The sequence below is a fragment of the Catharus ustulatus genome, chromosome 1 (assembly GCF_009819885.2).
Source record: "Catharus ustulatus isolate bCatUst1 chromosome 1, bCatUst1.pri.v2, whole genome shotgun sequence".
In the NCBI taxonomy this organism is placed as follows: domain Eukaryota; kingdom Metazoa; phylum Chordata; class Aves; order Passeriformes; family Turdidae; genus Catharus; species Catharus ustulatus.
This window is the reverse complement of record NC_046221.1, coordinates 59,008,765-59,034,193: the sequence shown is the minus strand read 5'-3', so window position 1 is coordinate 59,034,193 and position 25,429 is coordinate 59,008,765. Positions and strand designations below refer to the sequence as shown.

The 25,429-nt window shown below is 42.3% G+C and overlaps 1 protein-coding gene across 5 annotated transcripts in view; it reads left to right on the top strand.

Moving 5' to 3' along the window:
• Positions 1 to 25,429, top strand: part of PDE1C (phosphodiesterase 1C) — a 255,859-nt gene that overhangs the window by 63,225 nt on the left and 167,205 nt on the right. For 2 of the 5 annotated variants that reach the window (XM_033078973.1, XM_033078964.1), the window contains exon 1: positions 15,583 to 16,131. The exons of the other annotated variants lie outside the window; for them this stretch is intronic. In XM_033078973.1, coding sequence (XP_032934864.1) covers positions 16,031 to 16,131 — 101 coding nt within the window. In that variant the 5' untranslated portion in view covers positions 15,583 to 16,030. Of the gene's footprint in view, positions 1 to 15,582; positions 16,132 to 25,429 lie in introns of those variants that run through there. 5 annotated transcript variants of the gene reach the window in all.

Here is a 25,429-nt window from a genome sequence, read left to right as displayed (position 1 = left end):
GTACTTAAGATTTTGGAATTAATATACGTAGGCACGATTAAAAATAGTGGTGAACACTGTTACCAGGATCAGAGGCTATATTGGTGTCTTGGGGATGGTTTATTATCCCATCCCATTTTTGGAGTCTTTAATCTGTTTTGTTTTGTGCCCTGGGGTGGTTGCTGTCCCTGTCCCACCCCCATCCTTTCTGTCTCTGTGGCTGTCACAATGAATGGAAGTGGAACTGGGGTTTCTGGGGGAAGTTGGGGGTGCGGGGAGAGGCAGTCTTGCCTCTTCCCACGGGCAGTTGGACTGAACACACACAGCTGGTATCTCTGACCAGAGATCCTCCTCTGGAAACAACCCTTAATAAACACAGCAAAGGACTAAATAAGTAAAAAGGGCAGCGCTGAGAGTGTGGCAAACTGGCCAGTGGCTCACCCACAAAAATGACTGCTCTGTCTTTTATACCCCAGGTGTTGCATCAGCTAACCCTGGCCCCTCCCAGGGTCTGGCTGTCACCTCTTCTTTGCCGTCCATTGGTGGAGAGTTTCTTGTAACTTGCTTGGAGGTGAGGCGTTGTCCTGCCATGCCTCCCCAGTGGTGAGCTTTCCCCATTCCCAATGCCCTATGCAAGTAGCACATGGGCACTCCCTCCCTCCACATGTCCTGACAACGCTGACAACCAAGGCTGTCCGGTGGCAACAATACAGAGGGGGGAAAAGGGACTTTGGGGAGAACAGAGAGAACAAACTACAATAACATAACCACACAATAACAAAACTTCTCTTAACATACACACAATATTCATCTTTTAATTGCGAGAGCCAAGCATCATATTACCCATGTGTAACACTGCTGTTTCTGTGGATTTTGCCTGCTTCTTTTTGTTTTTGTTTTGCTTTGGTACTGTGACTGAACTTGGCATCTGGGCTTGTTTTGCTACTCTGCTGTTGGGAAGCCCAGAGCCAATGTGTGCTCTCCCAGGGGAGTTGACCCCATCTTCCACACAGCTGGTTTCTGAAGAACCAGCTTTTCTCAGCCGATAAGAAAAGCTCAAGGAGCCTTTTACTGCGTTCAGGAGGCGGACTGCTACTGCCCAATCCCCACCATACCTCTACCATTGCTCTGGGTTTATGCTACACTTTGTGCTTTTCATCCTCTGACCTTTCAGCTTGCTTCTCCGGAGGTTTCCTGCTACATCTTCTTTTGCTATCCAGAGGGAGCACTGGGATTGGCTGCCCCTGGAGGTTTGTAAAGGAAGCCCCTTCTCTATTCTGTCCCGCCAGAGCACCCGCAATTACTGTCTGCTCCCCAAATTCGGAGTGGAATGCCCCCTGCAGGCACGGGGGAATCATCGCACTCGCCCTGCCCGGTCGGGAGCCATGAGTGCCCCTGGTGACTGGTACTGCACCAGAGGGGAAAGTGCCCGGCAGCCCAGAGAAGGCTGGGGCTGCACTTGGGGCGTTTTGTTTGTTGTGCTGCCATTGTTGTTGTTTGTTTGCCTTGTTATGCATACTAGTAAAGAACTAGTTATTCCTTTTCCCATATCGTTACCTGAAATATCCTTAATTTCAAAATTACGACAATTCAGAGGGGAGTAATATTTTCCATTCCAAGGGAGGCTCTTGCCATCCCTAGCAGACACCAGTTTTTCAAACCAAGACAACTGGAAATAAATGTATTGAGTAATTCTATAAGGCATGATTTCACTTTCAAACCTTGGCTGTCATTTAGCATTGTTAATGACAGTATGTTCTTATCTGGAATAGTAATGGATATTTGTGCATGGACAGTTTTTTCAGCCAGAAGTCTTTGCAAGGAGCAGTGCATTTGTCAATGTATGTAGAAGCTCATGTAGATTGCAGTTTTGTACTGCAAAAGTTAAGAAAAAAGCTCATGTCAGAAACTGTTTGGTACAGTATGGGAGGCTGTTGTTATTATTGGAAGCACTAAAGTTAATTTGGTTTAAATAAGCATTTTTAACAGATTTACACTAGTAGCATGCAAGTCACACCTTTAGGACTGTATAGAACTGTCCCTCAGAAAGGGGTTTGTGGCACTGTCAGATAGGATTTTGTAGCCCCCTTTCAAGGTATCACAAGGGTGATTGCTAGCTACACTTCTGCACTGGTGGTTTTGCTAGGGAGAGGTTGAAATCATACCTTGAAATAGTTTTGAACTACTTTCTTCTTCAGTTAAAGAAACAAAATTTGTTTTGAAAGAGTTCTAATCCATATGTCCAAGTGTTTGCTTCTTGAGCTGAGCTTGCAGCTAATTTTGTTTTCCCTTTATTAATAATTTATTAATTCCTTAGTAGTCTGTAGTCTGCATCCATCACTTTTCTGTTGTTCCTCATCGTTGGTGGGTTACTTTTATTAACACTTGTTTAAAGCATGTATTTGTATTGCAGATGCATCACAGATGCCTGACGCTTTATTACATTAACTCTTTTTACGTCCTATACTTTGGGCATAGTTATGTCTCTGGCAGCAATCTGCACATATCATTGATTCACAAGTCTTCCTGGATGGGGAGATTATAAGAGCCAGGAAACTACAAACTGAAAATTATTTTAGTACTATGGTGACTCAGGTGATTTAAAAAAAAAACACACCTATTTTATTTGTTTCAGAATAAGAATTTTTTTTTTTTGTTTTGCCTTTTTAAGCTTCTGGAAAAAGTTTTGTATATATATATATATATGTGATATATATTTATTTATATATATATATGTGTAATTTAATACTTGAGGGCTCCATACTGTGCTTCTAGGGAGAGAAGCTGGCATCAAGAAAGCAGTACAGTCTAGGCATCCTGCTAGACATGCAGTCATACGGCTTCTTCCAGTTGAATTCCAGAGTCTGGTCTTCCTGCCATGGTGGGAATTGATCCCTTTTTTAGAAGACAAATGCTCTGTGCTTTTCAGAAGACACTCCACATTTGGCAACACTGGGCTCAAATAGGCGACTGTTCAGGTTAAAATGTTGTATTTACACCAGTTTTACCTAGTGCTGCTGATGCTGAAAATGACTCTAGGTCAAGTTCCCACCAGATGCTGCAAGTGTACTTGGAGTAAAAAAGGTTAGATAGTTTTTTGAGCAGACTTGTTCTTTTAAGCAGTGTGTAGATCTGAGTATGTGCTTAGTTACCTGAAACCAGGAGGACCCTTTCTATGTACTGTGTCAGCTAATGGTATTTGAAAATGAAATGCACGTAGCGGACACTTACCTAGGTTCATGGCTGAAGGCTAATTCCAGGGTACTTAATGAATAAAGTGTTTCCAGAAAATGACTATTCAATATAGTTGGTAAGTGCTGCTGTGTTCCTTTGTATGAAACAACTAACTCACTGCACTAGCTCCTGAGCAATAAGTAATTCTGTGTATTCTACTTCAAATAGACTTCAGGAAGCTGGAAACTTGTTTACAGGTACATGCAGGCAGCCTTGCTTTACCTTTGAGCTCTGGGTATTACTGTCAGATATTTCACAATGTAATTAGAGACCATAATCCTGTTAAAATAAGACTTTATTTTATCAGAGGATTGTTTGGATCGAAAGATGATCACGTTCTAACCTCTCTACCCTGTGCATGGGCACCTTCCACTGGACTAGGTGGGTCAAATGATTTGTAGCCCAGAAAGCCAACTGTGTACTGGACTGCATCATAAGAAACATGGCCAGCAGGTCAAGGGAGAGGATTCTGTCCCTCTACTCTACTTCCATAAGACCCCGCCTGGAGTACTGTGTTGAACCCGGGAGTTCTCAAGGGTAGGAAACACATGGACCACTTGGAGCTGACCCAGAGAAGAGTAGCAAAAATTATCAGAGGGATGGAACACCTTTCCTATGAGGAAAGGCCGAAAGATCTGGAGTTGTTCACCCTGGAGAAAATAAAGATCTGGGGAGACCTCACTGTTGCCTTTTAGCACTTAAATGGGACTTGTAAGAAGATAGGGACACAGTCCCTTTTTAGTCTGTGTTGTAAGCAAAATTTTCTGTCATAATATTGATGGAATTGACCCAGCAGAAGAGCTGGAACTGTGATTTGAACAAGTAGCTGCGACTTTTCCTGGCCAAATGCTGACGTTCTTCAGTAGATGAAAGCCAATAGGCCTTTTGAATTAATGTTTAAATAGGATTGCTTAATTGCACTCCAATACAAATGAGAAGAGAGGAATCCCTCCAAGAGCTCTCTGTGTCCTAAGATGATCAATCTTAGCTGAAAAGCAGATATTAAAGATATTAAAACTAATATACAAAAAAAAACCCCAAGAAACAAAGGGCAAACCAAAGACTAGGTTGCATACTTTTGTTTGTTTCTTTTGTAGTAATACAATTATGTAATTAAAATTAGGAGGACTTTACTACTTTAAAGGCTGGGCTCCTTGTTACAATTTTGAGCCTTTTGAGTTAATACACAGACAAAATACCTATTTGTTTGACCCATTAAGAAGTAACCAGCCCAATCCTACCGCAAATGCCTGCTTTGATGGTGGTTTTATACTGGCATGTGAAAATGCATTAATATATATAAGGAAATTAGATATGTAAATGTTGTTGTCCAAGACATAACTGAAATGGAGTACATTAAATTTCTTAAGCTACTCACTGAATTATTTGTGAACAAATAAATAAATGAATTCCATTATCTCATGTTTCTGCAGAAACTGAGAGGTTGAGGTGAGGTGGAGCATGTCCTGACATTTATTATATCTTTACAATTTACTTGGACACTAAACTGAGGATAAATCAAAACAGCATATAGTATCCATTCTAACAATTATTTGTGCATGCAGCAGAAGAAGTCATCGCCTTCCTTTTAGCACACTTGCAAGATGAATTGTTGCAGCAAAATGTTTTTTCTAGGCTGTGATTAAAAGCACAAATCACAATTTGTCAGATCGTTTCAGTTAGTAGTGCTCAGGCTCTTCTACATCTGTTTCAGTACACTTCATAAAGGACTATGGAGCTGCTAGAATGAAGGCAGAGATGGTGAAAAGAGGGAATCTCCTCTTCATTCTGGCCAAACATGTAGACAAGAAATTACTTAGAAAGCTCCTAGAAGACCCTTTGGAGAGTTACAAGTCAGTGCCATGAAAGAGTCTCTGGAGACGGAACCAATTTGAAATCAGTGACAGCTGGTAATGGTAACCAGCTGCATATGAGAGCCACTGAATGGGTTTGCAATACATTCACTGGTCTTTGAGACAATTAAGACAATTGTGAATAAAGGTTTAAAATACTGCATGAAATTTGTTTAACACATATAGACTGAGATTTATGCAGCATGAATTTACACTGAATCCAGTTTCTGACTAGATTCACAAAGAGTTTTATTAATATTTGTTGGTTTTACAGTGGATGCATTGCAGACAGGCAAAATCTAAGCACTGTTCTATTGGCACAACAGACCTCAAATCATGCCTATATACTTGGGGTGCCAGTGCTTATTTATCAGTTATCATTAAAATGCAATATTTGCAGAATCCATGGGTAATATATTTAGCTAAAAAAATCAATACAAGAATTATTTGAACAAAAGAGGGGAGAATAAAACTACTTCATACTGGTGCTGGAGATGGAAATGCCTCATGGTAGCCAGAGCAATAATTAAAATGGGATATTGCTTGAAAAGGAAATGTAATTTCCAACTTCTTTCCTTCCTAATATCAACTTCACATGTGTTTGAATGAATGTATGGAAATTAAACCAAATTATTAATGTGAGACTCTTATTTCCAGGCTTTGTACCAGTATGCACATTATCTGCTCTGGTTGCCAAGCTGAGTAGCCTAATATGAAAAGAGATTAATATCTCTGAAGAGTCCTCATGAAAGACCTTGGTGTGCAATACAGTCTATATGATGCAGTATGAAAATAGGCTTGGTCACATATCTACAAGTTTTCTCAAATTGTTGCCATGTATCAGAGTCACATAGGGCTGTTTGTGTACGTTTATAATGTCTCTTTTTAAACTTATGGTGCTAGCCTTTTTTACCTTAACATTCTTATTAAGTCTTGTTCAGTCTCAGGCCTGTAATCAGAACACACACACATTAATGCACACAGATACAATTTTAGCTTCTGTGCAGCTGGTCACAACTGACATATAGAAAAATAATTATTTGAGTCTTGATAAACATTTAAAACCATGGGAATCCAAAGGCAATAATAATCCTTTTAGGAAATACTTAGGGCTGAGTTATGATGGTGGCAGATGCTTCATGCATATAAATCAAATATTTTCCAATTGCTGCTAAACATATATTTTAATAGTCAAGGTAGCAAGGGAGAATGAAACACATTAAGGCATGAATGAAGCTAGTTGATACGTCTTTGGATTGCACAGTTGATATGGATTTATGATACTGGATTATATTTATCTGAAGGAAGGACATACAACTCACTTCTCTCTCAAAGATAGATCAGCTCCTTAAGGACAATTTTGTAATAGCTTATGGATTCAGAAGTAATGTAATTCTAGTCTTCTTTCTTATTAAATTAACTCTCCAGGCTGAATTTTTTAATGCTCTGGTATGTACAATAAAATACTTAAATTTTTCTTAGGTGTAACCTAGATAAGTAATCTCACAAGCCACTTGTGCGGAGTTCCAAAATCTTTTCATGTTGGAGATGTAGTGATCCTACTTGCGAGTTCTTCAAAACATAGTTTTCCATTTTTTGCCCCTGTATGTAAGTTTGCCCCTTCCCTACTTCATTGTAGATACAGTTGTTTTCTTTATATGTGAAAATGCACAGATTTTTATGTGTTGGACCCATATGGTGCAACTGAGGTGTCTGAAGGGAACATTCATAGTTGCTGTTCTGGATATTCTTGCACAGGATTTGGCTGAGACCTTTCTACATATTTTCTACTGCTTTGGACATGCAGGTCAACAATGACATTGACATGGAAAGTGAGCAAAGATGGTGGAGTCCATGCCTGTAAGGAAGGACTCTGCCAAATCAAAACTTTACCAATAAGCTGTGAGAGGGAGGTTAGTGATGGTGATTCCCTTATACTGTATACAGGAAATGTTATGATAATAATTTTTTCCTGACCTCTCCTGCACTGTTCCTGTCTGTTGTTTCAATTCTTAAATCTCTTCTGTGGTGACCAAATTTGCACTAATGTGCAGTGGAAATGGGGAAACATGTTAGATGAGAGTGTGAACAAAATATTGCTGAAATCTGACTTAATAGAGCTAATTTAAATGAAAATTTAAGTGGAAATTTCAGGAATTAGCTTAAATGAGGGTTTAGGAATATCACTTGTTCTTCTAGTGCAGGATTAATTGTGAAGTATGACTTAGCAGATTTTAGTTATTGATAACTTCTGGTGTTGTCACGTAAATGCCATAAGACAGTGGTGAATACTGTGGGTGGAAGTTGTAAATAATTTGTGATGTTCTGGCAGTGTTTTGAAAAGTCAGTTTAAAACTCAGTCCTAATAGATGCAGAATGAACACTATGATTTCTGGATAACATGCTGCACAATTTATTTTAAACATCCATTGGAAGTATAAGGATTTTATCTTAAGTCAAAGAGTTTCCTTTCACGATGTGAACCTGTGACATTGAGATAAACAAAAGGCAAAACAGAGACTGTTAATCTCTTGCTGTTAAGAAAGCTATTTATTTTTCCTGTAGTTGTAATATGCAGTGTCCAGGATTTCATAGGTATTCACGTTCTTTGCAGTATATTAGTTGGTCTGTTTTAAGATATTTTTCTGTCCAATATGATAATGAAAAGAGGGAATAGCAGGACTGCTTCAACCCTTCCTCAAATTGTTCTGCAATACTGTTTCCCTGGTGTGATCAACCTCTTTATTTGGAAAGTGTCTGGAGTCTGCTTAGCTACATCAATATATGTGTTTTCTTGCTATGACATTTTTCTGTAATTTTTCTATTTATTATCAATGTTACTGTCTTTAAGCAACGTAAGAATCAATAATTGCGGGAAGAATAGTTGCAGCAAGAAAGGATGGGGGACATGCCATTATAGTAAATTGCTTAACCTACCTGCAGGCTCACAGAAGTCTTATTTTCATCAAAGGCAAAAGGTAATTCAGGTTTTGAGGGCAGACTTTTCCTCTTTCTAGCAGAAGACAACATATGAGAGTGGTGGAAGTTCGAAAACCCTTAAGGTGTTCCAGGCAGCTCAACCATTGGAGCTGAGAAAAGAATTGTGTCTCAGGAACACTTTTTAAGACTTTGAAGCAGCACCTTCTTTGAAGTAAAGAGTAATTTGTACTGACTAACTGTTTACTAACTTCTTTCCTCTCCTCCCAGAGGAGAAACTCCTGTTACCTTTTTTTTTCCTTCTCTGAAGAAGGAAAACTGATTGTCCTCATCTGTGGGTGTCAGCCCAAGACCTCTCTGCAGAGGCATCGACATCTTCAGGGCACAAGTCTTCGCACAGGTTGCTGGGTCTAGCCTGGTGTCTATATAACCCCTGTCTAGCTTGGGGAACCTTCATCTCCAAGTAAGTGAGGTAGTGTCCTGGTTTAGGGCAAATTTGGGAGGAAATCTATGAATGGGGGCCCTCAACTGGTTCGGGGGAAAATATTTCCTCAGAGAGAGGAATCTGCATGAGGTCCTGAAACTAACATGTGTTACTTGGTCTGTAGTCTACCAGAGGTGGTTATTAAAAAACCCTGACTTGGCTATGACTGCCAAGTCAAAGGCAAGTGGAGCAGTTAGAGGTGGCTACCTATCTCCCCCAGAAGAGAGCAGATAAGGAAAAGGGAAGGAATAGCATTTGGGCTCCCTAGTCTCAAAAAACAATAGGAGTGCAAAATGGCAGCTGGTGAATCTTCTCTTTGTATAGCAACTTGGCAGATTTTAAAAAGAAAACGATAGGGGGAAAATTTGAGGTCTGGTTTATAAATTATTCCCATAGAGTTTTAAGTTGATAAAATTCAGTTTTATGTATTTATATATATACACACAGATATTCTGTGGTAGGTTTGTTTTCTAACTCCGCAAAAGATAATATATGATGTATAATAATTTCTGTCAACTCTAACAAGAGCCAAATGTGTATATTAAATGTAACATGTTCATAGTGCAGGGGGCAGTATTGGCCTGTGTAATATAATGTGGTTTGTGTATGAGAGACAGACAAGTTAAAACCTTCCCATTTTCATCTCTCAAATATGTAAGTAGCAAATAAAAAACCCTTTGAGGCAACTCCATGCTTGTTTTGAATAAACTTTGCTATTTATTCAATGTCTCTGAAGATGTGAAGGATGACTTGGGGCAGGAAACTCTGTGAGACAGCTGTATAGAAACTTCAGGTCCTCAAAATTTTCTACTTTGACCTCACTGGATGTTGGTGAAAAAGGGAAAAACTAGAAAACTAGTCTTGTTTATTCCTTTAATTAGGTATTTATTTTAAATAATTAGTTGCTTGGATTACGGCTCACATCTAACCACTTTAGCACAGACCTTTTATAGCTGAGTTTTCGAGCTCTCCTCTTTCTTTTTTTGCAAAATATTTTATAAAACTCCTCTTCCCTTAAACATCACTCCTCATTCATGCCTTTTCCTTAAACTGCCATGTATAGTAATTCTAGTGCTGTGGAGGTCATTAAAGAAAAAACAGATTTTCAAAATTGCCCTTCAGGAATGATGGTCATTTTGTCAAAGTTGCCGTACTCTGAGTGAGTACAATAGGAATTTTTTTGTTGCCATCACATTGCCATGGCTTAGCTAATAACTGCAGATGTCATCTGTGTTGAAAATTTCTCATTGGTAAGCTTTCTAAGTTGAAGGAGGTTTCTGCATGTTTTCTTAAATCTGCCCTCACAGAAAGCAGCAACTCTGAGTCAGAAGGGACAGACCACAAAAGAGGCGTGCTTTTGTCTTGCTGATAATATTTTTAATAGTATTTGACAGAAAACTTCTTGCCAGTCAGCACAGCTTTTAATCAGCACTGTCAGCTTGATTGACTTGACTCAATGGAAGTTTAAATGAACAACACCTTTCCACCAAATTAATTAGTGCCTTTTTTTTTTGGTGCTGATTATTTTACTGTTAATTTTGTAATTTTTTTGGTTTAATTTCTTAGATAGAAAGCTAAAATTTGTCTTTGTCTAATACTGCTGCTTAAAATTCTCCACAGTATGCCTAGTCCTGGTGGCAGTCTGATGCTAACACGTTATTTGGATGCAGGGAATGCTGCAGTATTCTTAAGTGTCTTATCTTCTGGTACATCAATACTTATATATTCATATATACCTAGTTCACTGTTTTTGAAACTTTTTGGAAGTGTGGCATTCTTTGGGTCAACTGTGTCTGTGCTACTTCTGGACAGAAAAGATAAAACTATCCTTAATTACTGAGAGTAGCAGAAATCACAATTCCTCAGCCCTGATGAAACTGAGTAAGTGCTTATATTTAAAGATAGTTAGTAGTCTCTTCAGCTGCTACTCTTTGGCTATCTTTAGCCCTTGCAGCCTTTTCTTCCAACTCTCTATTAATGGCTGTGTGGCAATGGTGTGAGTCAGTTGCCATCAAACCCTTAAGTCTAACTTTGGGAAGGAAAAGAGATGAAATTTCACTTGGAAGTCACTGTTTAAGAAGCACTATATCTAATTTAATAAAACTAAAAAGTGGAACTGTCTAAATATCTCCCATCACCCTCTTATACCTCAACATGAAGAATAAATAAGGCCAATGCAATTCAGTGACCTAGCTGAACATATCTCCCTCCTCCTAACAACCTTCCAAACAAAACAAACAAAAAGTTGTTTTTAGCTGAAAAGGAACAAGAAGCTATTTCCTGCTAGGATAAAGATTGGGCAAAATCTGCCTAGTTTTTTTGGCATTAGCAGAATTAGAAGACATGTCAGTGTTTTACAACTGTTTGAATATAGAATCAGCAAAACATTTTGAAATATGTTACTGGCTGACTCATCACACTGGCATAATTGAAGTTCAGGGATCCAACTAAGATTTACAATAAAGAAAAAACAGACAAATACTCTGCTGTAATTTTGGCTTCAAGCATTAGTGGTAAGAGAATAAAATATATTCTGGATTATTTATACATGGACAGATATATGAATACATTGTAGTTGTACTAATTATAGAACTTGTTTCAATGTTCACACAGGCAATATGTAGGAATCACAATAGACAGCATGTCAATACACTTCCAGTATCTCATGGTACCCCTTCAGCATGAGGTAGCTTCTCTGTTTTTTTGTTGCAGTCCAGCAAGGACTTTAGATAACTTGCCGTCTGAAATTATTGCTTCAGTTTGCTCATGCTCACTGAAGTGCTATTTCTGTCTTGGAAGCATTTTTGGATGCATTTCAGTGGGCCTTTTGAATGTTACTCCTATACCTACTTAGCTCTGATGAAAGTAAGATCTCTGAACTTTCTTACTGTTTTTCTAGTCTTTGTTTAAAAAACATAAAAAAAGGAACTATGGGTGTCTTTAAGGAATTTTGTTGCTGAGAAGTTTAACATGAGGACAAAGTCTAATTTGCAGCTACATATATCAGAGGTGGCTCAGACTTCTCTGTGGACTATGCATGAAATACTTGTACCACCATCCTGAGAAAGGCAGACCTACTCCTGCACTCCCTGGTACTGTTTTACAGTGATGCCTGTCCTCATGGAGGCACAGTGTGGATTCTACTCTTCTCAGCTGCCTTTTACTACCTCTCTGCTGCATGTCAGCATCCTCCTGCATCTTCAGTCCTTCAGAACTGAAAGAAATACTTATCGTTAACAGCCTTCCTGCACAGGGCTGAATCTAAAGGCTTTTAATGTGGAGGGTGACTACTAACCTCAACTGAGAAAGTGGAGGGAAAGAGGGCAAAGCCCAAATTTGCCCAAATCTGTGTGTTGTGATAAAAGAGACAATCAGTGTAGGGTATAACTGGTCTGCCTGGGACCTCCATCTCTCCATCCCATTGCTGTTCATTCCTTGCTGTCACTGACAATGCTGACCTAGTGACATAAGAAGGGAGTGTCTGAGCTGGCTGAGATGGGTGTCACAGCTTTTCTCCTATAGGCAAGCAGAGGAGACAAGAAGGCTGCTTCCAGGGCTCAGGAAGGAGTTCATCCTAGGCTGCACCTTATGCCAGGTAACAGAGCAGCAGAGGGAAATCCTGTCTCTGACTCAAACTACACCTGTTTGAAGGCAACAACGGTATCCTGGACCCCTCCTGAAACTCCTAAGAGATAGGTTGGGGAAGTGCTTGGATACAAAAAATTACTAGGATTAGTTCAGTTGATTAGAGCATGGGACTTCTAATGCCACAGTTGTGGGTTTGATCCCCATATGGGTCATTCACTTAGGAGTTCAACTCAATGATCCTTGTGGGTCTCTTCCAATTCAGAATATTCTGTGATTTTGTGATTTCAGCTTGTGAAGTGTTGCTTCAGCCACAGGGGCTTTCAGGGGTACATACATAGTGCTATCTGCCCTACCAGCTTGGTCATCTCCTGCATAAGGCTGAACAAAAGATGTTTCTGACAGGCAGGTAGACTTCTGCTCGTCTGGGCTCCCCTCTGCTTAATGGAGATGGCTAACTCACCAGGAGGTGGGTTAATGCTTGTATCCGTCACATGGCGGTCATGATAGTCACACTCTATGTGTGGAGTGAAACCAAATTTTATTGCCTACAATTTGTTGCCTCAATGCAGCAATGAATGTGAGAACTGAAAGAATGCTGCTTACTTGGCCTGTAAACTTTGTCTTCTTGGAAGTTACCCTCTCACCATGAGGTGAGCTGTACGTTTAAGGACTAGGCAAGCAATATGATACGTATTCATGTCAGATACTTACGGCACAAGTTCATAACATTTTACAATCACTGTCTTGGTGTTTACTATTTTGATGGCATCTCTAACAAAATCAGGCCACCAGGACTTAAACAAGAAAGGGAATCCCAAACTTCAGCTCAAACCTAGTGCTACCAATATTCTTCATTCCCATTTCCCCCTGTTACTTCCTCTGTACCTTAAAATCAAATGTGAAAAAAAGACAACATACAGTAATTTCACGATTATAAGCCGCACTGAGTATAAGCCGCACTTCTGGGTTTCAGCAACTTTTTGTTTTTTTGTCCATACATAAGCCGCACCTGATTATAAGCCGCATGTTACAATACAGAGTGTGATAAAAGGTATCTGTTCTATCACCATCTGTTGAGGGTGGGGGCAGTGATCCTTATCTCAGTGGCAGATAATCTGCTAATGGGCCATCCATTGAAACCAGGCAAGGCATTGTTCTTTATCTTTTCACACCCCATCCTTCCTCCAGGGAGTCATTGTCTGCTAATGGCCCATTGAGTCCCACTGTGTGACTGATAAAATTACTGCATCCCATTGGAAGTTGCTCCAGCCAGGGGGAAGAGCCCAACATTTCTTACCAAGATAAAAACAGAGGTTTTGGGACATTAAGGGAGCCCCTTTCTCCACTGGACTCCAGTGGAAAACTGGATTTCTCCACATCACCACTGGACCTCCGGAGGGAAACTGCACCTTGTACAGGAGCACTGCTCCAACTGAGCCACATCTGTCACTGCAGGAGGATGCAGCCACCATTTAATGGGACTGCTACCAACACCCTGCCTGGTGGGATGTCAGGTTGTACTCTGACTTTGTCAGGGTTTGGAGTTTGTTTCTTTGTAGTACTGTATTTCTATTTTGATTTCCCTAGATAAGAACTGTTATTCCTAATTCCCATATTTTTGCCTGAAAGCCCCTTGATTTCCAAATTATAATAATTTGGAGAGAGGGGGTTTACATTCTCCATTTCAAAGAGAAGTTCCAGCCTTTCTCAGCAGACACCTGTCCTCCAAACTAAAACAGCAACTTTTCGTTCTTTGTCCATATATAAACTGCACCTGATTATAAGCCACACTTTGGGTTCGGACCAAGATTTTAGTCAAAATGGTGCGGCTTATAATTGCGAAATTACTGTATTTTGTAACTACTCACCACCAAAAGGCTTGGGGATATGTGCAGCATGCTCTAACTGTTTAGTGGTGGGCATCAGTGTGATGGAAAGTAGCACAAGCAGTGAAGAATAACACTATGTTCTGTTCTCACTACAGCAGGAATGTAAGAAGATAATATGCCCCAAACTTTTGTCAGAAAATGGCTTGCTATGACTGCTTCTACAGTTCTTTGTATCATTCAAGAGGTTCCTAGGGCAAACATACTGGCTTGTCCTTTGTGATCCACAAGGGGAAAGAGGGCCCCCTAGAGAATTATTCATGTTTTTACCTCCAATAACTTGTCTCTTTTCTTTGAATGTATACCAACTTGACTCAGCTGCTTTCTGGTTATAGTTAAGAATCTTACTCAACTGCAGAGAGCTGGTGATGGTTAACAATTGCAGCAGCGCTCTAACTGGGGAACTCCTTAGGAACTACTCCTAGGAAAGGATTGAAACTGCTTAGAGTGATGGCTGATTCAATTTGGCACCTAGCAATGGGAAGGATAACATTCATTATAAAAAGAGCTTTCTGAAAAGCAACATCAAGTGCTTCAGAGACCTACCTTGGACCTAGCACCATACTGTTGAGTGTTATTGCAAAGAAGAGGTGACCTTCTCCAGGTCACAGGCTACCTGACTGTCTGAGGTGCTAATTCTTTTGCTTCAGGTTCTACTTCTCAAAAGATAGCTTTTGCAATATGCAACAAAATGTGTTAAGGCTGATACAATATTTTGACAGTTATTTTCCCTCTGCTCTGACGACTTTGGCTGAAAGCACCACATCAATAACATTAACTAAAGAGAAGCGTGCAGACATCTTGGCAGGGTTTGAGAGATGACTGATTGGACTGGTGCAATGAAAGAAATCCCTATTCTTCTTCCTGCTCAAAGCATGAACCCTGCAGTTGTAAAGGGGCATGTCCCCGGAGGTCAGTATGGAGATGCTCCAGGGGAGCTGGAGGCAGGCATCCTATTGCAAAGCTGAGTTTTAACCTCCACTGTACAAACCTCTTACTCAAAGATGCTGATACATCTGTGACTAATATGTTGGACTTGATCTCTCTTCAGTGTACTGACTTCCCTTCTGAGCATTTTCAAGCATTGGCACTTTACTGATTTGTTTATTTTAAAAGTGGATTTTTTCCCTGTTGAAACCTTACAGCCCCTGCTGTGTGACACTTTCTCAGGAGAGCAGACTGACTGCAATGAAGTACGTAGCTGTTTGCCAGAAGTGAGTGGCTCACTTTCAGTTATTTCCCTTTTTCTTTTTTTTTAGTCAATGATTTTTCCCTGCTTGTGTTTTTAATCATAACCAGTCTTTCTCCAATAGCCTGTTCTCCCTTGTGTGTCTGTGGATATGCATGCACATGGGAGAGAGGCAAGCAAAGAGGGAGGCAGAAAGTGAATCAGTTCTTGGGCTATGTTGACAGATGAATTCTTCCACAGTTGTTCAGGTTTCAAGCATCTCGGCAGCCCTGCTGGTAAGTGGGAAAAAATACGGCTTAGGGAGGGGAGGGCGAGGCTGACCTGGTGGGGGCTAGACCGAAAGGGGCCTGCGTAGTGCCACTGGCACAGCAACAGGCAGCGTGGTAAGGCAGAGCTGCAGCCTTGGGGACCCCTGCAGCCACCACACTCCGCTCAGCAGCCCCTGCACACACAGCTCACTTGTCAGCAAGGGATTTTCCTCCCCTCCTCCCTTAATAAAGATCCCTCAGCTGCTATTAGGGGTTGTATCCTTGGCTTATTGTGAAAGCAAAACGAAACAAAAAACAAAGGGAAAAAAATCTGCGTGGTTTTGCAATCTGGAGATGAGCCTTTGATCCTCTTGCTCAGCCCGAGGATGGTGGCATGCTGGCACAGCTGCCCCCTGTGTACACCTGAGCTCTCCAGGGCTGTCTACACACCTGCCTTTGCAGGGATGGGGGAGAAGTGTGTGCCAGAAATGTTCACTGCTCCCCACCAGCGTTAAAGGTGGAGAGAGAGAGAGAGAGAGAGAGAGAGAGAGAGAGAGAGAGAGAGAGAGAGAGAGAGTGTGGAGGCAGCAGCGGTCCTTGCAGAGCTTTAACCAAAGTGGTAACCTGCAGCTATGGAGTCACCGACTAAAGAAATTGAAGAATTTGAGAACAACTCTCTGAAATACCTACAACCAGAGCAAATAGAGAAAATCTGGCTTCGTCTCCGAGGCTTGTAAGTAGTATTTTTCTTTTCATCTTCTCCAATTTCCTCCCACTGTCAAAATTATTGTAGCACTTTATTTTTTCTTCTTGCTGTACTTTCAAAATCTCCCAGCAGTTTCCACACCTGTTCTCCAAAAATAAAGTGACTTTATCTTAGCACAAGTTCTATTTACTTCCTTAAATTGAGCTGCTTCTTACATTAAACATTTTTTTAGCAAAAAGATCCATTTACTTCCTTAAATTGAACTGCTTCTTACACTGAACATTTTCAAGTGGAAATGTTAAAATGCCATTAATGAAACAATTTAATATATAAGAAGTTACTGGAATGCTAATTACTTCAGGTGTTATACTAGAAAAGTTTTGTTATAGCTAAATTATACTTAATTGAATCCTCTGTTTTCAAGAATCTTACCCTTAGCTGCAGCACAGACTTTTCCGCACTGCAATGTACACCATTTCTGGCACTGACATGATGCATAAGGACAAAATAGGCAGAGAAGGCACAACTGGAAAACATTTCCAATTGCATTTGTAATGGCATCAAATTAATCTTCCACTGATTTGATTATACTTATTAATTTATATGTTAAGCATGACTTGCCATGAGATGACTGTATACTGCCTCCTGAGCAGAAAAAAAGTATCTGTGCTTAAAGAACTTGGCACTGCAGAAAAGAAAAAACTGTGCTGTCTACCTAGCTTATTTAGGAACAATGTCTGGTGTTTTAAATATTCTCAGTATGTAAAATTCTGTCAACTATTTGCCCCTCATTTCTTGGCCATGGCAAAGAGGAGTGTTACCATGTTAAACTACAACCCTTCCTGAATTCAGAACTGTTTATGTTTTTAATTTTTTTCTTCAGCTCACATCTTAGAGTTATTAAAATTTCAACCCTCAAGGGAAAGGTAGGGGGGAAGGGACCAAGGAGGTTTGGAAACAGGAGAAGCAAAAAAATGAAGAAAGAGTAGGCCAGTAGTTAAAAAGAAATGGGTCCAAGTTAAACTTGAGTTGTTTTCTGGGTGTTACTTTGTGTGAGCAGCTATGGTATGTTTCGCAAAGCATAGCCAAAACTTCTGTAGGACTTCAAGCAGTATAAGAGATATGCATTAACATGTGTTTCTTTCAAAGCATCATTCCAGGAAGCCTGTTTTGTGAAGGAACCTAATCAAAGTAGATGACAGCTGTCTTGTGAGCCTTCCTAATAGAAGACCCACACTAAACAAACCCTCTATTAGGACTTCTTGAATTTCTGTGTAATACACAGTTTAGGAGCATATGGATTCGGATTCTACCTAGAGTTCATAGATAAGAAGCATTTTTGTTCAGAACCTCTCCTGCAGTTAGTGCAAGGCAGTGTTTGTATATAGTACATCAAGCTTGGGTCTCTTCTACTTTTGGAAAGTTGGAAAAACTGTAAGACTTATTCTAAATGTGTAATAACTAAACCTCACACTGTTTTTCAGTATAATCCTCTTTGTCTTCAGTGTATATCAGTGTAACAAGTATGTCTCTTCTTCTGAGTTTCAAGATTGCCTAGAGAGGAGAGAGTTTTTTTCTGTAGGGTTCTTAATCACAAGATGAAAACAGAAGAGAAAATGTTTCATTCCCAGTTATTTTATGAAGGCTTAGTGCATCCATGCACACAAGACTGAGGTTTGGCATAATGTTTCATGATTTTTCTTGTCTGTCTTTATACATGCCTATATGTGTAAGAAGGACAATTAGATGTGTACAACCCTCTTAGCTGAAGCTTAAATAAGAGGAGTCATCCTGGGGTGAACAAATACTACTTGAGAAAATACCTCTCTCCTCTGCCACTCGTAAACTGACAGTCTCAGTGGAATTAGTTACAAGGCACAACAGTGCTACCAGCACAGTGTTACACAGGTACTGAGCATGCTGCTGGCTGAAGCTACCTGAGGAGTTGTAGTCTGCAGTAGGCAGACACCCAGTAGATCATTTGATCCTGACATCTCCTTAAATGGGAAGGGCTGTGATGATTTAAACAATCTGAGGTCTGAGCATTGTGTTGGACATCTCCTTGGTAGGACTTTACCTGTGGCATCTCCTCTCCTCTCCTCTCCTCTCCTCTCCTCTCCTCTCCTCTCCTCTCCTCTCCTCTCCTCTCCTCTCCTCTCCTCTCCTCTCCTCTCCTCTCCTCTCCTCTCCTCTCCTCTCCTCTCCTCTCCTCTCCTCTCCTCTCCTCTCCTCTCCTCTCCTCTCCTCTCCTCTCCTCTCCTCTCCTCTCCTCTCCTCTCCTCTCCTCTCCTCTCCTCTCCTCTCCTCTCCTCTCCTCTCCTCTCCTCTCCTCTCCTCTCCTCTCCTCTCCTCTCCTCTCCTCTCCTCTCCTCTCCTCTCCTCTCCTCTCCTCTCCTCTCCTCTCCTCTCCTCTCCTCTCCTCTCCTCCTCCTCTCCTCTCCTCTCCTCTCCTCCTCCTCTCCTCTCCTCTCCTCTCCTCTCCTCTCCTCTCCTCTCCTCTCCTCTCCTCTCCTCTCCTCTCCTCTCCTCTCCTCTCCTCTCCTCTCCTCTCCTCTCCTCTCCTCTCCTCTCCTCTCCTCTCCTCTCCTCTCCTCTCCTCTCCTCTCCTCTCCTCTCCTCTCCTCTCCTCTCCTCTCCTCTCCTCTCCTCTCCTCTCCTCTCCTCTCCTCTCCTCTCCTCTCCTCTCCTCTCCCCACCCCCAGTGCCAGCTGGTATGTTTATTCACAAAGACTTTATGGACAAAATATTATTCATCACTTGGCTTTTCTAAGGGGTAGGGGAGAGGTGATTTTTTTACCCCTTCTCAGGCTGCTTGGTTTGAAGGGAATGGAAACTCAAAGGTTGCAAAGTAGTGGTTGAGTTGAAGGTCTTTTCGGATGCCCTTAATTTTTTGCTGAAGCAAGTCTGGTGAGGGCTTTTTTGCCATGTTCCTGTTACTGTTCTGTCTTGCAGGATGGCTGGCCTCTTGGGGTTTGGGCATAGAAGGTGTATTTTCAAGGTAAAGAGATGTGTTTTGCACAGTGGAGAAGGACAGACTTTTGTGAGGCTGAAGCCAGGTATCTCTTGCAGCATGAGTCATATGTTGCTGTAAAAGGCAGACAAGGTATTGAATTTGTCTCTGGAGTGGAGTGGAAGGGTTTGCTTCTCCCTTCTGTTTTGTATCACTTCAAAACGTGGTTTAGTCAGGACAACATAATTGCTTTGTAAGCACAGTAGTGTGAGGTAATGGTTGTTAAGCCATGTACAGTTTCTTTTGCTATTACTGTTTAAGAACAGTACTGCATGTGCTGTGTAATGGTACTGAGGATGATCTCTTCCATAACCTTGCCCAGAACCAAGGTTAGGCTTGACAGGCCTGTAGTTCCCCAGATCATCCTTCTGACCCTTCTTGTGGATGGACACTACATTTACTAATTTACAGTGAGCTGGCACTTGTCTGGTAAACCAGGTGTTTTGTTTTACCTCAGTCAACATTCAAGCACCACACAGCCACTTTCTCACTCCCTTCACCAGCAGTATCTAGGAGAGAATTAGAGGGGTAAAAGCTGAAAACTCATGAATTGAGATAAAGACAGTTTAATAGGGAAAGCAAAAGCTGTGACACAGAAGCAGAACAAATCAAGAAGTTAATTAATTGCTTCCCAAAGGCAGGCAGATGTTCAGACATCTCCAAAAGACCAAGCCCCCATCACATGTTATGGTTACTTGGAGAGACAAAAGCCATCACTCCACATGTCCTCCATGCTTCCTTTCCCTCACTTTAGATACTGAGTATGATGTCATATGGTATAGAATGGCTCTTTGGCCAGTTTGGGTCACCTGTCCCAGCTATGCTCCTCCCAATTGTTTTTTGCTACCTCCTCACCAGCAGAGCATAAGACAAGGGAAAAAATCAAAACCCTTTGACTTATGATAAACATGACTTGGGGAAAACCCAAAATGTCAGTGTGTTACCAATGCCATTCTTGTTCTGAATCCAAAACAGCACTCTTAACAGCTACTGAAATTAACGCCGTCCTAGGTGAAGCCAGGACACCAGGACTGCTGGCAGATGACTGAAAGTGGTTTGGCAAGTTCTTTGCAGTTCCCTCATTATTCTCTGGTGGGCTCACAGACTTGTAAGGATGTAATTGGCATAGCAGATCACTAACCATCTCCTCCTGGATTATGGGGCTTCGCTCATCTCCCAATCACCAGCTTCCAGCTCAGGGAGCTGGATATCCTGAGGACAACTGGTGTTGATACTGAAGACTGAGGTAAAAAAAAAGCATTAAGTACCTCTGCCTTGCCCCTGTCACTGCACTGCCCCTGCATTCGACAGGAGACACTCTGTGACCCACCGTTTGCTGCCAATGTATTTGTTGTTTTTAACCGTAGTGACCAAATCAAATTCTAGTTGGACTTTGGCCCTTCTAATCTTCTTTCAACATTACCCTGCAACATCCCTATAGTCCTCCCAAAATACAGTAATTTCACGATTACAAGCCGCACTGACCATAAGCTGCATCGCCGGGTGTTGGCAAACATTTCGTTCTTTGTCCATAAGTTAGCCGCACCCAATAATAAGGCGCTCTCTCTGTTGTTTGCAGTGAGGACCCGCGTGCAACAAAGTTGCCAAATAGTAACAGAATCGCGGGATGGCGGGGTGGGGTTTACTGGCTCGGCTCAGGCCGTGAGGGCTCAGCCCGCTTGGGGTGGCCCAGCTCGGTAGTGCCGCTCGGCGGGGCCGTTTGCGGCCAGCCGCCGCCTCTGGGCTCACTCACCCTGGCCCGGCGCTGCCCCGTGGTGGCAGGGGGGGGCACGGAGCCTGCCGGCACCCACAACGGCGTCGGCAGGAGAGGAAGGAGCCCCCCTGTTCCCACGGCGGTGGTGGTAGGAGGGGAAGGAGCAGCCCTGCTCCCACGGCGGCAGGCAGGAGGGAGCCCCCTGCCTCCCTCCCGAGCTGCGGGGCTGACAGCACGGAGCCCCTGCCTCCCCCAGGCTGTGGGAGAGGAGGGAAGGAGGGAGCTCCCCTGCCTCCCTCCCCCTCCTGTGCTGCCACCCGCTGCGCAACGTAGTAACCAATTTGTAACAATCGCGTAAACCCGGGTTTTACTGACCGGTGCTCGGCTCAGCACCTCGGTTTGCACTTCTGGGGTTGGAAATGTCAGAAAATTATTCACATATTAGCTGCCCCTGAGTGTAAGCTGCATTTCCGGTGTGGGAGCAAAATTTTAGTCAAAATGGTGCGGCTTGTAATCGTGAAATTACTGTACTTCACCCTCCTTCCAGAGGTGATATAGTCTATTTTTTTCCCCCTAAGGTCAAACATAAGTTCTCTGTTTAACCAGGCTGGTCTTTTTACCTGACAACTTGTCTTTATACACATGGGGACAGCCTGCTCCTGAATATTTAACAATCCATTTTAAAACACATACAGCATTCCTTTGCCCTTCAGAACTCACAGAATCTCTGTCAATTAATGTCCTAAATAGATCTTGTGAGACCCCACCTGGTGTACAGCATCCAACTCTAGGGCCCCAATATCAGAAGGACACAGACTGCTGGAGCACCAGAGGAAGCCATAAAGATGATCAGAGGGATGGAGGATGTCTCCTATGAAGACAGGTTGAGAGAGTTGGGGTTGTTCAGCCTGAAAAAAGAAGGCAGCCTTCCAGTACCTTAAAGGGGTCAACAGGAAAGCTGGAGAGGGAGTTTTTACAAGGGCTTATACTGATGGGGCAAAGGATAATGGCTTTAAACTTCTAGAGAGAATGTTTAGTTATAACGAAGAAATTCTTCACTATGACAACGGTGAAGCAATCAAACATAATGCACAGAGAAATTGTGAATACACTATCCCTGGAAGTGTTCAAGGCCAGAATGGACAGGGCTTTGAATCCCTGGTCTAGTGAAAGGTCTCCCTGCCCATGGCAGGCTGGTTAGACTAGATTATCTTTAAGATCTTTCAACCCAAACCATTCTGTGATTGCAAACAGCAATCTCTGGACTGTGACATGAATGGGATGTTTGAAATTGAACTCACTAAGAAATTTGATGGGCAGATAAGGTATAGACATATGTAAAGCAGAGCCTTTGAAAACTTCATGGTTTTGCTGAAAATCTGGAACAATATGCAGTGTTTATGGCATATTCTTAACTTCCTCTGCAAAGCACCCTGCATCCTGTCAACAGTGGAGAGGTCCCAGTGATGGATCTTACATAAGACCAACTTTTTCTTAAAGTAAATGGTGGAGAAGCAGCTGATTTCATTGGAAAAAGATGAGCTTTGGCAACTGAAGATGATCTGGCAAGTGTTACGGTGCCCTGCTGAGTTACCTGGTTTCCCATCTTATCAGTATGTGCTTTACAATATTTTTAGAATTCCTTAGTTGAAAAATGCCACATAGGGAACAGCTGGTTCTACCTGTCACAGTATACGGATCTGATTAAATTTTATTTATGTGACCATCATAAACAGGAAAACAGAGAACTCCTCAATTCCAGAAGCACACTCTACATTGTGGACTTTGTCCCTTAATATTTTAGCTCACAGAAGACATTAGTTAGGGTTTAAAATGTCCTACATAAAAGACTACATTGTTAGGAAGTGTATAAATGTGTCTGTTTTCAAGTGGAAAATAAAAATATACGAGTTAGTTTCTGGGGGTGAGAGAGTCCCAAAGACTTTCTTTGGTCTTGATTTCAGTCCTCCTGAAGGTCCTGAGTTTCTAGGTTTAAACTGAAGTCCTGTTTGCCCTGAGAGCAGAACAGAGCTACCTTCAATCATATGTAAGTGCATCAGCTGCCACCCTTTTTCTCATTTGGCTTTCTTGATGGACATAGAGAGGAAATATATGTCAAAGAACAATGTTAGAAAACCTCTCTGTAGACATCTTAGATCCAAGTTTCACTTTTATTATGGTTGTCACAGTTCACAGAAGGATTAGGAAAGTCTCATTTGTCAGCAAGTGGATGCTGGGTATGTGCTTGAGGCAGCAGTGCAGCCTAGAGATTCCTGGTTTGGATGAGCTGTGAGTATGGCTATCTTGATTAGTTTTAGAGTTTGCCAGGGTCTGGTTAATCCATAATATTGTTCTTCATGTGAAGTGAAGAAGGGCTCAATTTTATCAGTAGGCTAACATGTAAGTTACAGTAATTTCACGAATACAAGCCGCAGCAAGAAGACTAAAATTTTGGTGGAAACCCGGAAATGCGGCCAATATTCTGGTGCGGCTAATCTATGGACAAAAATGTGATATCTGCCCTTACCTAGTATCATGCTGGTCCAGTCCCGAGCCAAAACAGTCTGAAATCCATGGTTTCCCGTTGTTCCGACGATGAACCAATCAGAGAACAGCTTATTGCCTGCCTGTGGATGGTGGCGTTACTGAGGGGCGGAGGTTGTTATCGGGGTGAGTTACCTCGGCGAGTTACCTCGGCAGTTAGATAAAAGTGTGTGATATTTCTCTGTACTTTTTAAAGTGTTTTCAGTCTTGTGCGGCTACGGGGCGGGCTGGGCTCGCAGGGAGAGGGCTGGGGGAGCCTCTCTCCCCGCAGGGAGAGGGATGAAGCGGGTAATCGGCTCGCAGGGAGAGGGCTGGGGGAGCCGCTCAGCCCGCAGGGAGAGGGGTAGAACGACCACTCGGCTCGCAGGGAGAGGGCTACAACGGCCGCTCACCCCGTGGGGCCGCGAGGGCTACAGCGGCCGCTCGGCCGCGGGGCTGCGAGGGCTACAATGGCCGCTCCCCCCACGGGGCTGCGAGGGCTACAACGACCGCTCCCCCCGCGGGGCTGCGAGGGCTACAACGGCCGCTCCCCCCGCAGGGCTGCGAGGGCCAGAGCGGCGCTCGCCCCGCGGGCCGCGAGGGCTACAACGGCCGCTCCCCCCGCGGGCCACGAGGGCTACAACAGCCGCTCACCCCACGGGGCTGCGAGGGCTACAACGGCCGCTCGCCCCGCGGGCCGTGAGGGCTACAACGGCCGCTCCTGTGCCAGCACGGAGATGTGGCTCCGCTCGGAGCTCAGCTGTCTGCCCACGCGGCTGAGCGGCTGTTTAAAGGCAACGCGGATCCATTGGGAATGCTCGCAAAATGACCACACTATTGTTCCTGTCTTTTTCGGCTTGTAAATAAAGGGTGTGTCTTTTTTCACTTGGAAACAATGTTTCCGAGGTCGGCAGTAAACCAGTAAGCCCCGGCGATCCCGTGATTGTGTTACTAAATGACGACTTTGTGAAAGTTCGCGGCGAACTAAAGTGCGGCTAATATTCCGGGTGCGGCTTATTTATTGACAAAGACATCAATGTTGCCAACACACCGGATATGCGGCTTATACTCCGTGCGGCTTGTATTCGTGAATTTACTGTAGTGGGTTTTTTATACTGCCTGTGGTATAGTCTGTGAAGGAGCAATGGGAACAAGAGAAGTGTTGTCAGCTTCTAGCCTCATGCCTAACAAATGGACAGAGGAGACCATATAGAGTCCATATAGAAAGAAGCAAAACCTGATAGAAGACATCACTTAAAAATCCTCTGCATGTGTTTTAAAAGCTATGAGGAGACATCCTCTCCTAATCTGACAGCTTTTGTTGGATTCAAACACTGCGTTAAATCCAACTCAGACCTTGAAGGGATTTTTATTTAATGTTTCTTCCTGCAAGTCACACAAATTTTTCCAGTTCCAGTCCTTTTGTCTTGTTTCCTCAAAAATCACTTCAGCCTCTTCAAAATCCTAGAAAAGGTTTGACTGTGATCCTGACTGGTAGGTGAGGAAAGCTTAAGGTTCACGTATTAGGGCTGACCCAGTTAATACTGCAGAAACGGTGAAATCTTTACAAATGCAGATTGCTCTCAAAATACTGGGAATTTGGATAAACCAGAGCTTTTCTAGAAGGGCTTGTTCAATAAGGTTTCATAAGGATTCATAAAGGTGTTTCTGATATCCTGAACTGTGCTGTACTTAAAAGCATTGATACCAATGTGTTTTCAGGGGTGAAATTAGAATGCAGTTCTTGGTCTTTGGTGGGGTGTTGTTGGTGGTGTTTTTTTGTTGTTTGAGGTTTTTTTGGTTGTTGTTGGTTTTTTGTTTGTTTGTTTTTTCAATTTGGTTTTTCTTTGTTTTCTTTGATAAAACTAGGTTTTCTAAGTAATTGGTAGCTTAAGAAAAGTTTAGCCCTATGATGGTGCAAAAATTTCCTCTCAACCCAGAGTTGTGCTTAAATCTGAATTGTAGATAAACAACAGTCCTTTCTCCTGCAGACCCAAACCTTTGCCAAAATTTATTTGGAACTGCCTTAGATATTTGAAAAGCAGATTAAATTTGAAGTAGATTATAAATACAAAGAA